This window comes from Condylura cristata, unplaced genomic scaffold (genome assembly GCF_000260355.1).
Source record: "Condylura cristata isolate star-nosed mole 26May11 unplaced genomic scaffold, ConCri1.0 scaffold00014, whole genome shotgun sequence".
NCBI classification, from domain to species: Eukaryota; Metazoa; Chordata; class Mammalia; order Eulipotyphla; family Talpidae; genus Condylura; species Condylura cristata.
Window position 1 is genome coordinate 31,263,063 of NW_004567115.1, and position 15,749 is coordinate 31,278,811.

General features: G+C 43.6%; 1 protein-coding gene across 1 annotated transcript in view; it reads right to left on the reverse strand.

The window, feature by feature from the left end:
* The window catches only part of KCNAB1 (potassium channel, voltage gated subfamily A regulatory beta subunit 1), a 198,112-nt gene that overhangs the window by 9,888 nt on the left and 172,475 nt on the right, over window positions 1–15,749 (reverse strand). The window contains exons 9-12 of the mRNA XM_004682320.2: window positions 8,249–8,334; window positions 7,227–7,347; window positions 5,503–5,597; window positions 718–838 (exon numbers count right to left, since the gene is read on the reverse strand). Coding sequence (XP_004682377.1) covers window positions 718–838; window positions 5,503–5,597; window positions 7,227–7,347; window positions 8,249–8,334 — 423 coding nt within the window. The remainder of the gene's footprint in view (window positions 1–717; window positions 839–5,502; window positions 5,598–7,226; window positions 7,348–8,248; window positions 8,335–15,749) is intronic.

The window sequence follows — 15,749 nt, forward strand, 5'->3', positions numbered from 1 at the left end:
ACATGGTGCCGCAGACCTCTCCTGACCTGCCCGCTGCTCCCCTCAGCAGTGTACTTCATCAGTTGGCCTGTTCTGCTCCCCACTCTGTCTCTGGTCAATCTGCTCACTGCCCCTGCACCTCTGGCCTGTACCCCAGATCTGTATGCATCAATAAATAAATCTTTAAAAAATGTTAAATTATTTAAAAAATCTGTTTATTTCCTTGATTTGCCCATCAAGCTAAGTTAATTGCAGATAGACGCTCAGCACAAAGAGTAAGACCCGCAGATGTAGGCACTGATTAATGTCTGTTGAATGACTAGAGGTCAATGGGGATGTGTTTGCGGAAGCCCAGCTCTCCACTGGTACTCACGCTGTTAACATGCTCGGGACTTTTCAGGTCTTTGTACGTGAGCAGAATAATGTTCATAGGTAACACATGCAGAAGATTCTAGATAATTAGTATCTAACCAAATGCTACCAGCTGTACATCAGAACGTGTCACAAGCAAAGTACGAATGTTGGGCCCTACTCAGGCTAGCTCTGAACCCCACAAGTAATTTGTTTCTTGGCGGAGGCTCTGGAAATCTCATTTTAGATGGTATTTACCAGGAGTTTATGCCTCAGAAACCAGTCTGATCCCTATAAGCAATAGCCTCTCATGACAGGCGTGTGGATCAGCAGTACAAATCCCTGTCTTCTACAATCAGCTCTTCCCGCCTTGTCCTGATTTCTTACCAACGGCCAGCTGAGGTAGCGTGCACCCCAGCCGCTCAGCAATGAGGGAAAGGTCTTTTAGCTTGTTTTGCTGTTTTCTCCCTTCTTCACTTACAATTCGTTCTTTCAGCCACTGGTAGCACTAGGGGGAGAAGAACATTTACATGTTAATGTCTGGGAAGGGCTTGGCACTAACACTGTTCCTTCAGGAAAAGAAGAGAACCTTACAGTGAGTTTCTGAGTCTTCTCGACTCTGGCCTTTCTGTTTCATGGAGACGAGGACGAGGGTGCCTGTAACTTCTGACCAAGAAGCATTCCTTGTGGTCTCGCTCATTTATAGAGTCAACATCGATGGCCTTTTGGACCAGTATTCTCCCTTCATATCCGTCAGTATACACAAAAGCTGTTCAGCTCTTGACACATAACAAATTATATCCTGTCCACTAAGTGGAGAACTAACAGTTCCTCTAGTGTTAATCCAATTTGGGGATGTGGCAAAAAAGAGTGTTTACATTTCACCAGGTCTGTTATGTCTCCTTTTTGTTAAAGCTGGCACCAGGCTTTCTGCTCAGAGAAAGCCATTTTCTTACATTCTTGTCATAACGACTTTTCTCCCTCTTGTCTTCAGTTTAGTCCTAGGCTTGAAGGCTTACAATGGGCTTCATTGTACACTTTCTGAGCAACCTCCCAGAAGCAGACATGGCATAAAAGATAAGGACCAAGAACATTTTAAACATTTTAAAGTGGAGTAAGTTTTCCTCAAATGTGTATTAATTTTTGTATAAGTGACTGAAAAGGTCGGGAAACTATTATTTAAAACCTATGTGAAAAGCCTGTAGGCCATAGTGAGTTTAATTTCCTAAATATATGGAGAAAAATCTGATTGACAAGCCTCTCAATGCCCTACTTTCCAGAAGGTTCTGCTTTTACTATGGAAAGAGGGAACATTAGACTCTTCCTCTTCCTCTCAAAGTGAGCACTAAGCAGCAACACCCAAAAGAAAAGAATCTTTGTGAGAATCCTCATTATTTTGTTTTAGTGAAGATAATAAAAGCCAAGCCCCTGTGTGGCAATGCAGACTCTTCCTTGTGCATACTTGGGCACAGTTGCCACATTTACCTTCCCCGAGGCCCCAGAAACTCGGTGAAAGGCAGGCCTCCACCACAGGATTTCAGAAGGCTGCTGGCTCTTTTGTTTTTTGAGAATTTTTTTCAGCATTCCAAGCCATTATTTTCAGAGAAGAGGGCAATCACACTATGTTTTTGAAATCTGTGTATAACTGACTGCATTCGTTTCAGGTATGCCAAATCATGATTCAATATTTGTAAACACCTTCAAATCATCACCCCGTCAGTCTAATCATCCATCACGTAGGTACAGAATACTTTGTGTATGTGTGCGTGATGAGCACATTATGTCTTGTTCTGTTTTGGGTAATGATTTTGCTGTTGTGAAAGAGAAAGGCCCAACCTCCCTCTGTACCCTCCTTGATCTAGGTCTCAAAGGCTCCGTCTGGCTTCTCACTTGAGAGTTTGCTCAGGGACCTGGCTGCCAGCCTCAGCTCCAGGAAGTCCCCACTGCTTCTGAGAGGAAAGTGGCCTGTAGCCTCTCTCCGAAGGTGACCCTGTGCCAGCGCGAGGACAGTCAGGACCGAGCCCAGTGGCCATCCCCAGCCACCTGTGGGGACATCCCAGGACCCTTGCCATCCTCAGTGGCAAAAAACATCAACTCCTGCCCTAGTTTCATGACATCTTTCAAGGGATCTGTACTCCTGAATGTTACTCACACAGAAAAACCAAAAAGGTCGAAAAACAGTAATAAAAACTTTTGAACAATTGCTTTTTTTTTTAAAGATTTATTTATTTAATCATACAGAACTGGACACAGGCCAGAGGTGCAGGGGGTGGCAAACGGATTCGCCAGAGTGGGGAACACAACAGAATAGGCAGATCTATGAAGTACACTGCTGAGGGGAGCAGCGGGTGGGCTGCGCCATGTGGTCACCTCTGGGGCGGGGATTGAACTCATACTGAAGTGGCTTTAGCTTCTTAGTGCTGTGCTTTAACCCGCTGCACCACTGAGGGGGGCCCTGCTTTTTTTTTTTTTTAATTACAACTAGGAGAGTTACATATTGACAATGATAAAGAAAGATCTCTTTCCTCTGGTTATAAGCTTTAACAATGCTAGCCTGAAGTAACCACCTCTCGAATTCCTGGCTTCAGGAAGAGCCACTTGCAGTAGAAAGAAAATGACACCCCCATACAGAGAGAAATAGAGGGCAGTCCTGCTAATGTGCAAGTCTAGGGGTGAAGTCATACTTGGTCATCTCTGCTCTCTCTTTCCCAGGGAATGCTGTTTAACTGTTTCCCTTCTTTGGTTAGTTTGCAGTTAGAGAACTCTCAAATTCTTTACGAAATGTTGATGATCTTGGCCCTCTTTGATGGTGCAAAGGCTTAAAGCCCAGCTCTACGAAGCTAAAGGCAGCCACTGCAGCATGAGTTCGATCCCCTGCCAGGGAGCTGACCCACATGACAGAGCAGACCTCTCTTGTCTCACTCTCTGTTCCCCTCAGCAGTATATTTTGGTATACCTGCCTGTTCTGCTCCCGACTCTGTCTCTGGTGAATTCTCTCTCCTCCCTGCACCTCTGGCCTGTACCCCAATTCTTGTATGCATAAATAAATAAATCCTTTAAAAAAGAAAGAGGGCCCTCCCTGGTGGCGCAGCGGGTTAAAGCACTGCACTAAGAAGCTTAAGCCCCTTCCGCATGAGTTTGATCCCCGCCTGCCCTGGCGTAGATCCACATGGCGTGGCAGACCTCTCCTGACCCGCCCGCTGCTCCCCTCAGCAGTGTACTTTGTCCATCTGCCTGTTCTGCTCCCCACTCTGTCTCACCCACTCTGTCTCACCCTCCGCATCTCTGGCCTGTACCCCAGTTCTGTATGAATAAATGAATAAACCTTTAAAAAAAAAAAAGAAAAGAAAAAGATATGTTGATCCCCTAATAGGGAAAGGTGCAAATAACTAAGTTGGGACAGGCAGGCCTTGCACAGGTGAAGACAAGCAAGCTTTGTCTTTGGTGGTGCGAGGGCTTTCGTGGGAGAATGAAAAGAAGGCATCCTGGGAGGCCATGAGGACACAGTGCATTTTAGATGGAAAATGAGATGGGAGAGACAATATTAGAAAAGTGGGTTCAACTTAGATCTCCAGGGGATTTCACTGGATGCTGTCTAAAGGGGCTGGGTTCTGCCCTATAAACAATGACTAGGATGTTTCTAAGGGAGTTTAAGCAGTTTATGAGAGCATGAGATTAACTGAAAGATAATTGGCTACAGTGGTAGGTAGTTGAGAAAAGTGGGGAAGTGGAGGAGGCTGCTGTAGCAAAGCTGGTAGGAAATGATGAACATCTGAACGGGGCTCTGAGGCCCACTTTGTGGAGGGCCAGGGTGTGGACTGGAGGTTGGCATCTTGTTGGAGAAGAGAAGGGAGAGAAGGCTGAATCATGCTGTGACTGATGGCTGGGGAGACGGATGGGTGGAAGCCACTTTAACTAAGAAGCAAGGGCAGCTCTCTCGGCACAGAGCCCGCACTCAGAAGCATCACAAAAGTCAGTGCTGCCCTTCTTCCATTCCTTCCCTCTTTACTCTCTTCCTGTCTTCCTCCTTTTATACCTTCTTCCCTGAAACACTTTGTTTTTCTTTGCCACTTACTTATAATTGGTTCAGCTTGATCTTCAACTTTCAGATGCAAGACCTATTTACTATTCTTGGCTATTTAGATGCGATAATGTAAATCTAGAGGTAGGATCATGCCTGCAGGCATTGGAAGATATTTATATTGTATTTTAAACAATGGGAACTGGTAGGCCAGCAGTTACAGGCAGCAGGAAAGTGACTGCCTGAGAAGGTCCCAGCTAGGGAAGCACTTGGGGAAGACACTGGCACTGCAGGGGGGTGGATTAGACAGAATTCCAGTAGCTTCCACTAACTCTGCTGATGGAAGCAAGGGACTCCCCTTAGGGATCTTTGGTTTGTCTTAATTTTTTAAATGCCTATTTTCTCTCTCCTTTGATATTACAGAGTAATTTATGATTCTAATGTGATTACACACTCTCTAAAGTTTTTAATAAACAGCCATATTATTAGTAAGGAGAAGGGTCTGATGTACTCTCCAATAAATTCATCACCAAGATGCTCTGAATGGAGGTAATTTTATGTCAATGATCTTGGATATCTTTATGCTTCACAGAATTTAAGCTACCTGACTCAGCACCAGTGTTGATCTCTGCAAATGCCAGCCTGAGCCCCTACTCTTGGCTCTGAATCTGTTTCCCTAATCCTCCCTCCTTATCCGCCACTACCCACCCCCACATAGTAGGAAACATTACCCAGCCTAAAAAAAAAAATCTTAGCTATAATCAATTTGCCCCATATGGATTAAACCTCTATGGCTTAAATTTTGTTTTGTAAGGACAGTAAAAGATGATCCCCTTATATAGAACACAGACTTTATATTTCAATCAGTTTCAGTGGAGGAATGAAAAGCCTTATTTAACATAAAAATAAAGAGCCTGGTGAGTTCCACCATGTCCTCTGTAAGGTGAGCCCTCAGCCTCTGCTGGAAGGGGTTTTTGGAAGAGCAGATGAGGAAGCTGCTGACTTTGTGTGGCAGAAGCACATCTCTGAGGATTGTGGGGACCCAGGCCAGGCCGAGGTCACACTCTGCTAAGCAGGGTGCTATGGCCCATGCCCCTCCCTGTTCCATGCTTCTGTCCCAACCCCAGCTCCACCTAGAGGGAGAAAAATACCTTCAGTGAAGCTCTGGAACTTTCAGGCACACCGTTTCCATATTTTCCTGAGATGATTCCACAGGCAAGGGGAGACCATGTCATTGCTCCAACCCCTGCAGAAGAAAAAACCTTTTAAAAAGTGTTTGTGCAAACTGCTTATCATGGAGCTTCCCTACGCTGCCATCCCGCAATCCCACTCCTAGGTATCTACTCAAAGAACAAAAACACTGATTCAAAAAAAAAATACCTGCACCTCCATGTTTATTGCTGCCATACAATTGGACAGACATGGAAACAGCCCAAATGCCCAAAAGTGGAAGACTGGATTAAAAAGATGTGGTACATATACACAATGGAATATTACTCGGCAACCAAAAAAAAAAAAACGTGTCTTTTGCAGCTACATGGATGAAGCTGGAAAAGATCATGCTTAATGAAATAAGCCAGAAAGAAAAGGAAAAATACTGGATGGTTTCACTCATCGCAGGAGTATAAAGGACCAGGTGAGAAAATGGTAACAATGAACAGCTATAGACCAGAGACATTTTATGGGGGTGGAGTGGGGAATGGGATCAAAAACAGTGCAGGGAGGGAAATGCACTGGACTATGGTGATGGCACATGGGTGATTTGGTGATGGGAAGCCCATGGGGATTACAACTGAGATGGAAAAATGCACAAAATGATGTAAAAATAAACTATTATTAAAAAAAAGTTGTTTGTGTACATGAGGATCAAAAGTGCGGGAGGCCCTTCAATAGGACTCATTAGTTGTGGGGGAAGCTGTCCAGAAAAATGAGTTAATCCCAGCACACAAACTTCTGTTAAAATGTAGGCATTTACAATTGTGCTTCATTTTTATAAGAAAATTAAACATATAAAGTTTTTTACAGGGAGGGGAGCCATAAAACAAGCCTGAAGATGAGGCTTAGCCAAAATTTTCTGTGTTCCTAGTGTCACAGGTTTCTTTTTACACTCAGAGGCAAACACTTGCACAGAAACTCAACATTTTGTCTACTTGGTGCCTAACGAGTGACTGGAACACAGCGTCTCTGCAGCAAATCACAGAAAGCAATAATAATAGTAACTATTGCCATTTCTATTGTATTTTTAACCTTTTTTTTAACCTAGCAGTTTTCTATCACATTAACCTCTATTTTCTTAACAAAAACAATTATCTCTGAAAACTATTTTGATGGATAAGCATGAAAATATGGCTTATTATATTGTTCTGATATCCAAAATTCTCACAATATGTGTGTGAGTATAATTTTATATATGTATTTCTCCCCTGTCTTTGAAAGGGTTAAGTCTCCCTATGCTAAGTTGCTTGGCTTATCAATGGGTTCTTGAATGCCCCATGTCCGACTCAATTCCAGGCATAGGAGATACAGGTGTGTATACTTACAATTTTTTGGATAGGCAGTTACTATTCAAAGATTCATGCTTTAGCTACAGCAAACACCCTATGAAACCTGAGTTTATTCCTGAGTTTTCCCCTCATTCTCTGTGCAATTTTTAAACTCCTACTGAATTCAATTACGATTTCAAATCTACTTGACTTGCACCCATGATAGCCTGTAGACCTCATGAAGGCTCATTGGCTTGGCCTACAGTCTCTGGGTGCATAGTTCTTACAATCCTATGTTAATTGGGCACATTTAGGAAAGGACTACAGTGATACTTTTTCCAGATCACTGGTCCTCCTATTGTTATAAATAATCAGTATCTTTGAGAGATTACCTATTTTATGGTAGAGCTCTGGTAGTTGAACCTCCACTTTTTCTCTCTGGAAAAGATGGTATTCAGCTTGCTCACAGACCGGCGGGATCATATTGAACTGTCTTGCAACAGAATAGGCTTCCTAAGGGGAAATAAAATTCCAACCGATGAGAAATAAGGTTTAGCTATGATTCATATGCATGATAAATTTTCCTTCTGGTGTAATCAATACAAACTATGAAACATGGATACCAAACAATAAGCAAAGTTATGACCAGCAGTTTCATTAAGAACAGGAAATCCATTTGAGCACGTTTAGACTCTGAGTAAACATCAGAGGAAATAAGTCAAAGCGTGCAGGGGACGATAATAAAAGAAAATGTAGTCTGACTACTTTAGTTTCCTAAAAAAAATTAAACTAAGACTAATGTATAAAAATTATGTTATTAGTCTATTGCAGAAGTAGTTATTTAAAAGAAAACTAGAATATTCTTTTCTTCTGTCTCATTAGCTGGAAACTTACTTTCACTCTTGTGCCACCAATGCTAAAACATGATTCCTATTAAAGATGTGAGCCCTTCCTCCTGTATTTCATCAGATGAAATCCAGCCCCCATGTCCATTCTGATGAATTTGCTCAGAGTACTCAATGTGATAGAGATTGTAAGGAAAGTTTGCACAAAATCTTGCAATTTATGCATAGGCCCTGAAAAGCCACAAGAAAGTACTCCATGGCCATTTAAAAATAAAAGTAGATTGGGTTCTTCCTGGTGGCACAATAGGTTAGAGTGCAGCACTGCAAAGCTATCTGTAGCCACTGCAGCATGAGTTTGATCCCTGGCCAGGGAGCTGACCCACATGGTGTGGCAGACCTCTCCTGTCCCGCCCGCTGCTCCCCTCAGCAGTGTATTTCAACAATCTGCCTGTTCTGTTCCCCACTCTATCTCTGGTGAATCCTCTCACCTCCTGCACCTCTGGCCAGTACCTTGGTTCTTGTATGCATACATGAATAAATCTTTAAAAAAGAAAGTAAAAGTAGATTACCATGATCTCCATGGCGCTCCACCGTGAGGTTCCCCAGTACATGGCCATACCCTGGTTGATCACGTGCGTCATGGCCCGCACAATTTCTGAGGAAGGCCAAACAGAAAGGTTTCGTGGGTTTCTCTGCTTTCCAAGTTAGGTAGCCTTTTTTTTTTTTTTTCCTGTTCAAAGTTTCCTCGTTTAATACAATGATTTGTTCAAGCGTTATAGTTACTTTGACACTGAATAGTCAAGCATGAAATATGGACCTTTCAGAGCTGATGGTACTCTTTGGGTGAGTGGACTTACCATTTTCAGGTTGCAGCAACAGGCTAAATGATATTAAAAACAAAATGACCTATATAAATTGTTCCTTTATTTTTATTGCTTCATGTTTCCTGGTCTGACAAAAGAACATACGATTACTCTCTTTCAGAACTTGGGTAATTTGCCCAATAAAGTGAGAAGTAAAAGGAAGCTCTTGTTTTGACTTTGCAGGACATAATGTCAGCAGGCCAGAGGGCCTGTCTTTGTGTCTGGATTTGCAGAATTGGGCCGCACACACAGTGGCGGCTGAGCAGAGATGACTCAACAATAACTTATTCAATGCAGAACAGAAAGATAAACTTATTAAATGCAGAACAAACAGCTGAAGCCACAGTGGCTTAAGCCCACAGTGGCACACTCTGTCCTTGACCAGATTAAACGAAACTTTATTCCGAGACACCCATGTGATGGATTTCATCAGGGCCTGCTCATGGCCCCATCTGGTTTGTTCCTCAGCCTTTTTCAGCTTGACATCACATTTCCTAAACAGGAAAATAAATCCTTTCCCCAGAGGGTGGAGCTGTCACTCCTGTCCTCAGCCAGATGGCATGTGGAGTGGAGAGCACAGAGGGCTTGCGTAACCAGCACGTACAGCTGGACTTCCTCCACAAAGCAGGTCAACCAAACACTTGGGACCATTTAATATTTTCAAGGGGATCCAGACCCCAGGCTTCCCTGTGCCCCACTAATTTCTGTGGGCATCTCCTCCTAGAGATCAAATCCTACCTTAAGGTGAGTTCAGGTAGGTGTATTCTTATTTTTATTTCTCATGAGTAAACACTATCTAAATTGACAGGATTTGGAGCAAGGATGACAGGGTTAGGGCTTTAGCATCCCTGCTAAATCTTACACATGACTTATGTATGTCTCTTAATTCGCACTTAAGTTTCTTTTCTAGAAAATGGAAAATGCTACTCACTATTGTCTAGCTAACAGAGAGAGAATTGGGTTTATAAGCAAAATATTTTTCGTGGAACAGTACTCCCAAATATCAGATATTATGCAGCAAAACTTAAGTGCTGAAGTTCATTTTCACTTTATAAAATTAGATACAAGAAGTTATATGAAATGCTTTTCTTTTATTATATAAAAATGGGAATGAGTGCCAATGATAAATATTTTCTGGAAGTTGAAGCCATTATTTAAATTTCGGCTCTGGAAATATTCTCTTCTCCTTGGACATCTCCCTGGTTGCATCAGCTCCCTTTCCTTTTATATTCTGGCTCACTCAGGACTGAGGATTTCATTCAGTCAACAGTATTTATTGTGTCTGCTGCTCTGGGTGCCAGGAGATTGTGGTGAGTCAAACATAGAGAACGAACTGCTCCCAAGACACTCCCCTCTCTGTTCTGCAGTCAAATATGATGAGCACGGAATACTGGCCAGTGCTCCACCACGTGGAAGTTCTCAAGACCAGGACAGAACAGCCGAAGTGCAGAAGAGGTGGTGACTCTTCTTGCACCTGGGCACTTATTCAACACACATGTACTGGAAGTCTCATTATGCCAATACAGGGTTCACCTGTGAATAAAACAGGCATGAAGCTCCTGGACTCAGGGAGTTTAGAACTGAGTGTAAAGACAGAGAGGTAAATATTTACAAAATATAAAGTCTTACAAGCAAAGAGGGGAGGAGAGGGAAAACCTGTTTAGTTAGGTCAAGGGTAATAGTTGAGCATAAAATGTAGAAGGAAGGGCCCTCCTTGGTGGCACAGCGGATTAAAGCACTCTGAAGCTGCCGCAGCCACTGCAGCATGAATTCAATCCCTGGCTGCGGAAGTGACCCACATGGTGTGGCAGACCTCTGCTGACCCACCTGCTGCTCCCCTCAGCAGTGTACTTCGTCGACCTGCCTGTTCTGCTCCCCACTCTGTCTCTGGTGAACCCTCTCACCCTGACCCCGTCTCTGGCCTATACCCCAGTTCTGTATGCATAAATAAATCTTAAAAAAAAAAAGTTATGTGAAGGCCAGAGGAAAAGCATTCTAGGCAGATGGAATAGCATGTGAAAAGGTCCTTAGGTAAGACATAACTAGCAAGTAGAAGGAAGCCGGCATGGAAAGAATCTTGTCAAGGATGACTGACAAGAGGCAGTTCGCACATTATCTGTATATTATTCAAAGTTTAGTGGAAAGTCATTAACCTTTTTTCTGGTAAAAAATGACAAGAACATGTTTAAATGACAAGAAATGTGTTTAACTTTGGGAATACTCTGCTATGGTGAATCTCTTGTGACAGAGAGGGCTGGAGAAACAGGAAGGTCATTAGAAAGGAATTGAAGTATTTGAGGCAGCAGTGAGGGTAACTTGGAATAGTGTGGTGGTAACAAAGACAGAGAAATATAGATGGATTCACAATATATTTTGGAGGCAGATTCGGCAAGACTTGCAGATTAATTGAATGTGTCAATTAAGTAAAAGGAAGAATTGAGACCACCTCCCATGTATCTGGCAATTTGAGGGGTTGAAGGAAGGACAGATTGGGGATGGAAATCAAAGATTCCTTTCAGACCTGCAGAAATGGTAGACACTTGCAAGATACTAAACATGGAGATGTTGAGGAGAGACTGTTGGGTATGTGATAATGAGCAAATTGTACTGGAGGTGATAAATCTATTACTAGACTATTGCACTGAAACTCACAGAATGGATACAATTCTAAGGGAAGCCTGCAGAGAAAAGAGGTTTTAAGAGTCAGCCGGGGCCATACAGAGAATAGTGCAGGGGGTTGGTCTGCAGATAGATGGGCTGGAAGGAACGGAGGGAGGGACATTTCAGAATCAAACGCAGAGAACACTCAAGGAAGAACTCGGCCCAAAGCAAACGCCATGAGCACTTAGGTTGGAAGGGGACAAAACGGTGGTCACTGATTTTTTTTTTAAGATTTATTTATTTATTTATTCATACAGAACTGGGGTACAGGCCAGAGATGCGGAGGGTGAGAGGATTCACCAGAGACAGAGTGGGGAGCAGAACAGGCAGATCGATGAAGTACACTGCTGAGGGGAGCAGCGGGCGGGTCAGGAGAGGTCTGCCACGCCATGTGGTCACCTCCGGGGCAGGCGGGAATCGAACTCATGCTGAAGCGGCTTTAGATTCTCAGTGCTGTGCTTTAACCTGCTGCGCCACCAGGGAGGGCCCATGTGTCACTGATTTTTAACACGACAGGAGGTCAGGGCGGATCCCGAGCTGGACAGCTTCAGTGTCAGTGATGTGAAGAGACCAAGACCAGACTGGAGAAGATAGAAGGATGGGTAGAGGAGGGAAAGCTTCAGAGATGCTCCAGTGGATGACTCAAGTTTGAAGTGTGTCTAGCAGAGAACTCTGGCAGTAGCTGAAGAGTATTTAGGGTCAAAGAAGAATTTTACTTAAAAGCGGGGGATGTTAAGAGTAAGCTGCTGATCACTGGCAGTGACTCAGAAAGCTGTGGTCCAGGGCTTGGGGAAGAAGACTGGGGGATCCTTGGTTGAGATGGAGGTGGTCAGAGTCTGTGTGGGTGGTTCATCAGGTGGTAGGACTCAAGAGAGCAGGTAGTAGAGCTTACCACAGGCAGCACAGGGTTCCGTCCTAGTGAATGCTAGTCTCAGTGAACTGTGACTCGGTGAACCCGTGAGAGCGAGAAGTGAGGACAAGGTGAGAACCAAGAGTTCTGAGCATGGAGGACGCATGCTCCAAGACGCAGGTACTAGAGTTACAGGTAATTTCTTGCTGACTTGTTTGGCCTCTGACGGCACAAGGGACACAGTAGTGTGAAAGACTCCTGCTGTTGTGAAGGTACGGTGAAATCACAGAGAAGTTGGCATTCTTGTTGCCACAAAAAAAAGTCACTGAATGCATACAAACTGTGTAATGTGTTCTTTTTTTTTTTTTTCTTCTTTCTAACATCAAAAGAAATATCCCTACGTTGTGTAGCTGTTTAACAGAAAGACTGTACTGATTTAACAGGAAAGGCTGAGGTGGATTTTACATAATTCTGTTTAAGGACACTAGAGAGCAGCATTGCTGAAAGAAAAGATCAAGTGAGTCTGAGAACTTACATCTCCTGGAAACACTTGGTGCAAACATCCTACACAAAACTTGAGTTCTTGGTGGGGAAAGGAACTTAGTGGGGAAGATGGTTTACTGCATGGCATTTATTTGCTCTGGGAAAGGACACACAGGTGAAGGTGATTAAATCTCACAACCTAGGGCTAAATGTGACCCCTTCCCCCCAAGGCCTGGTCTCCTCCTGCTTTTCCAGGAAGCCATAATTGTAGTTCTCAGCCCTGACTGCACATTAAAACACCCAAAGAATTTTGAAAAAGACATTCACTGGGCTGCACCCCAGTTCCATTATAGCAAAGTCCCTGGGGGGTGAGGCCCAGCATCAATATTTTAAAAGCTCTGTTCCAGATGATTCTAATGTGTGTAAGTGTTGAAAACCACTGTGCTGTCTACACCAGTAATTTCAGGAAACGGCTGCTGGACTAGCACTGACATCTTGTTAGAAATGCAAACCCAAATACTTTGCCCAGGCCTTATAGAATTTCAAAGTTGGGAGCAGATTAAAGTTTGAGAACCATTGCTTATAACATTGTTTATCAGTCATTTTAGTGGCCATCAACTTCCTCCAACATCTCCTTTTTTGCTCTTTCACCTAAGCTAGATGCTGCACATTATCCTTTCATCTTTAATTTAATTATTTGCTTTAGTACACATGTGAACAGGTACTTACCATATGCACATTTGGTTGGAATCCAAATCACCTGGGAAGTTTAATGAAAACGTGGAGGTAGAGGCCCAACTTTCTTCAGTGAGCAGGGCTCTTGTGCTAGATTCAGTAGCTTTCAAATCTCAAAGTCTGAGAAAAGCTATTTAAATTATAGGCAAACTTTGTTAGGTCTTCCCTACACCCTCCTTTTCAGGTGGAAATCACCATTCTTCTCCCTGTGGGACCCAGGCGGCTGGCTCTCCTTCCCGGTTATCCTCTTAACACACAGCTGTCTCTCTTTACTGCGGCAAGTACTCTTTGCTTTTCTCCCTGTTCCAACCCCCCATGTGTAATGTGAGGAAGGTATTGATCCTGTGAGATTCTTTCAAAGCTTGACACAAGATCATGTGTATGGACCAGTTTGTGAGTTGATCAACCTCCGTTCTGACACAGTTTGTACGGAGCCTTTGTCAAGATGAGATTTCCAAACCTTATTCTGAAATGAAAAATTTGAAACAAGACATTGTGGTCTCACTTTTTAGCTACAAAGAAGGACCTTGACAAAACAGTGGTTGGTGAAAATCCCTAAGTTCTAAAGTGAGGTACTAGATCACTATGTAGAATTGGTTAAAAAAAAAAGGGGGGGGTGCCCTCCCTGGTGGTGCAACGGGTTAAACTTAGCTCTCTGAAGCTGTCCTCAGCTGCTGCAGCCTGAGTTCAATTGCCTGCCCTGTGGGTTAGCTCCATGGCCTTCTGCTCCCCTCAGCAGTGTGTTTCAGTAGATCTGCCTGCTCTGCTCCCCACTCTCTCTGGTGAATCCTCTCATCCCCTGCACCTCTGGCCGGTAGCCCAGTTCTTGTATGCATAAACAAATACATCTTTAAATAACATGGTTATCTTCAGCCCACTTTAGAAGGAGCAGTCCCCCTCACCCAAGCAAAGGTTGAGAAGAGACCATTTATTTGAAATGTCTGAGTTCTGTGGATTTCTTATCTTGCCTATGCAAGATAAATGCTCTCTCCCCAATCCTTTATCTCAAACTGAATACAAATCCCAAATCTAAAACTTCCATTTGAAGAATTGCAAATCAGAACTGCATCTTGAACTTGAGAGCCTGAGGTTTCAGTGACTTCTCTGGAACAGACTCAGGATGTCCTGGGGACTGTGCTCCTTCCTTGTTCACCCTGCCCTACAGAGGGAAAAGCCTTGACCCTTTAGCATTTACAATTATTTCTCTCTCCACTAGCTGCATGTACTTTAATCTAGCAAGAGCACAAGTGCTCATTCTACATTAGACAATAATGGCCAAGCGACATGCGTAAGGCTGTGACACAGCTTTCTGGTTGCCCTACTATGGTATCCTCATTATTTCTCAGTACTCCTCTTCTCACAACCTGCAGTCTTTGCCAATTGTCATCCAGACCCCTACTGCCAGCTGACACTGAGAAGTAAGGCTGTAGAATATGGATGATAAAATTGCACCTCTCCCTTCAACATGACTTATATGGGGTCCCCTTTATTTCCCACTAAATCCTAGTGATTTCAAACTGAGAGTTTCAATTAATACCAAATGGCGGGGCCTCCCTGGTGGCCAAGGGGTTAAGTCTCAGTGCTATTATGCTATCATGACTGCAGCTTGAGCTCAATTCTCAGGCAGGGAGTGACTCACATGGCGCAGCAGACCTCTCCTGTCTGGCCCATTGCTCCCCTCAGTAGTATATTTCAGGAGACCTGCCTATTCTGCTCCCCACTCTGTCTCTGGTGAATTCTCTCACCCCCTCACCTCTGGCCTTCAGTCCAGTTCTTGTATGCATAAATCAATACTAAATGTTAGTAATCAAAGAGGTGATTTAGTCTTGATGAAAGGGAGTAGAAACCACAGTGCATGGAAAGAATTTGTGTAAAGTGGAATGAATTTCAATTTATTTACAACATTCAAAAAGAGAGTATGTAAACCCACTGTCTTAAGTTTTCTCTGGAGTAAGGCAACAAACAGATTTAAATAAATAAATCTAAATGGACCAAATTCCCAGGATTGTGTAAGTATCCTGGATCCTTGACTTAACTGTCATCTGTGAAGCTAAAAGTTATGTCCTCTGTCGGTTGTAGAAACTGGCCCTCTGAGTCGCCGCCTAAGGCCTCCCTTGGCATCGCTCAAGGTCAACCTTCACAGAAGGAACCTGGGTCTTCTCATGTGGGATATCTCTCCGCCATAAATGAATAAATGAAGATTTGGAAAAAGTCTCTTTCTACCAAAATTTTTAAAGTCTTAATGCTTATCAATTAAGCCCCACAAATTTGATCCTAGGACATGAACTGAGGCCAGATAAGGGGTGAGGATGCCATCTTCCTCCATGTCAGTTGGTAGCCAAAGGGGGAGGTCTTCACCCACCTGAGAATCCAGGTACCCAAGAGATGAGGGACTCCTGTAGGGCAGACAACCAGCTAGCCCACTGTGCTCTGACCAGGTCTTGTGGGGCACACCATCACCAAAGGGACAGGGAGGGG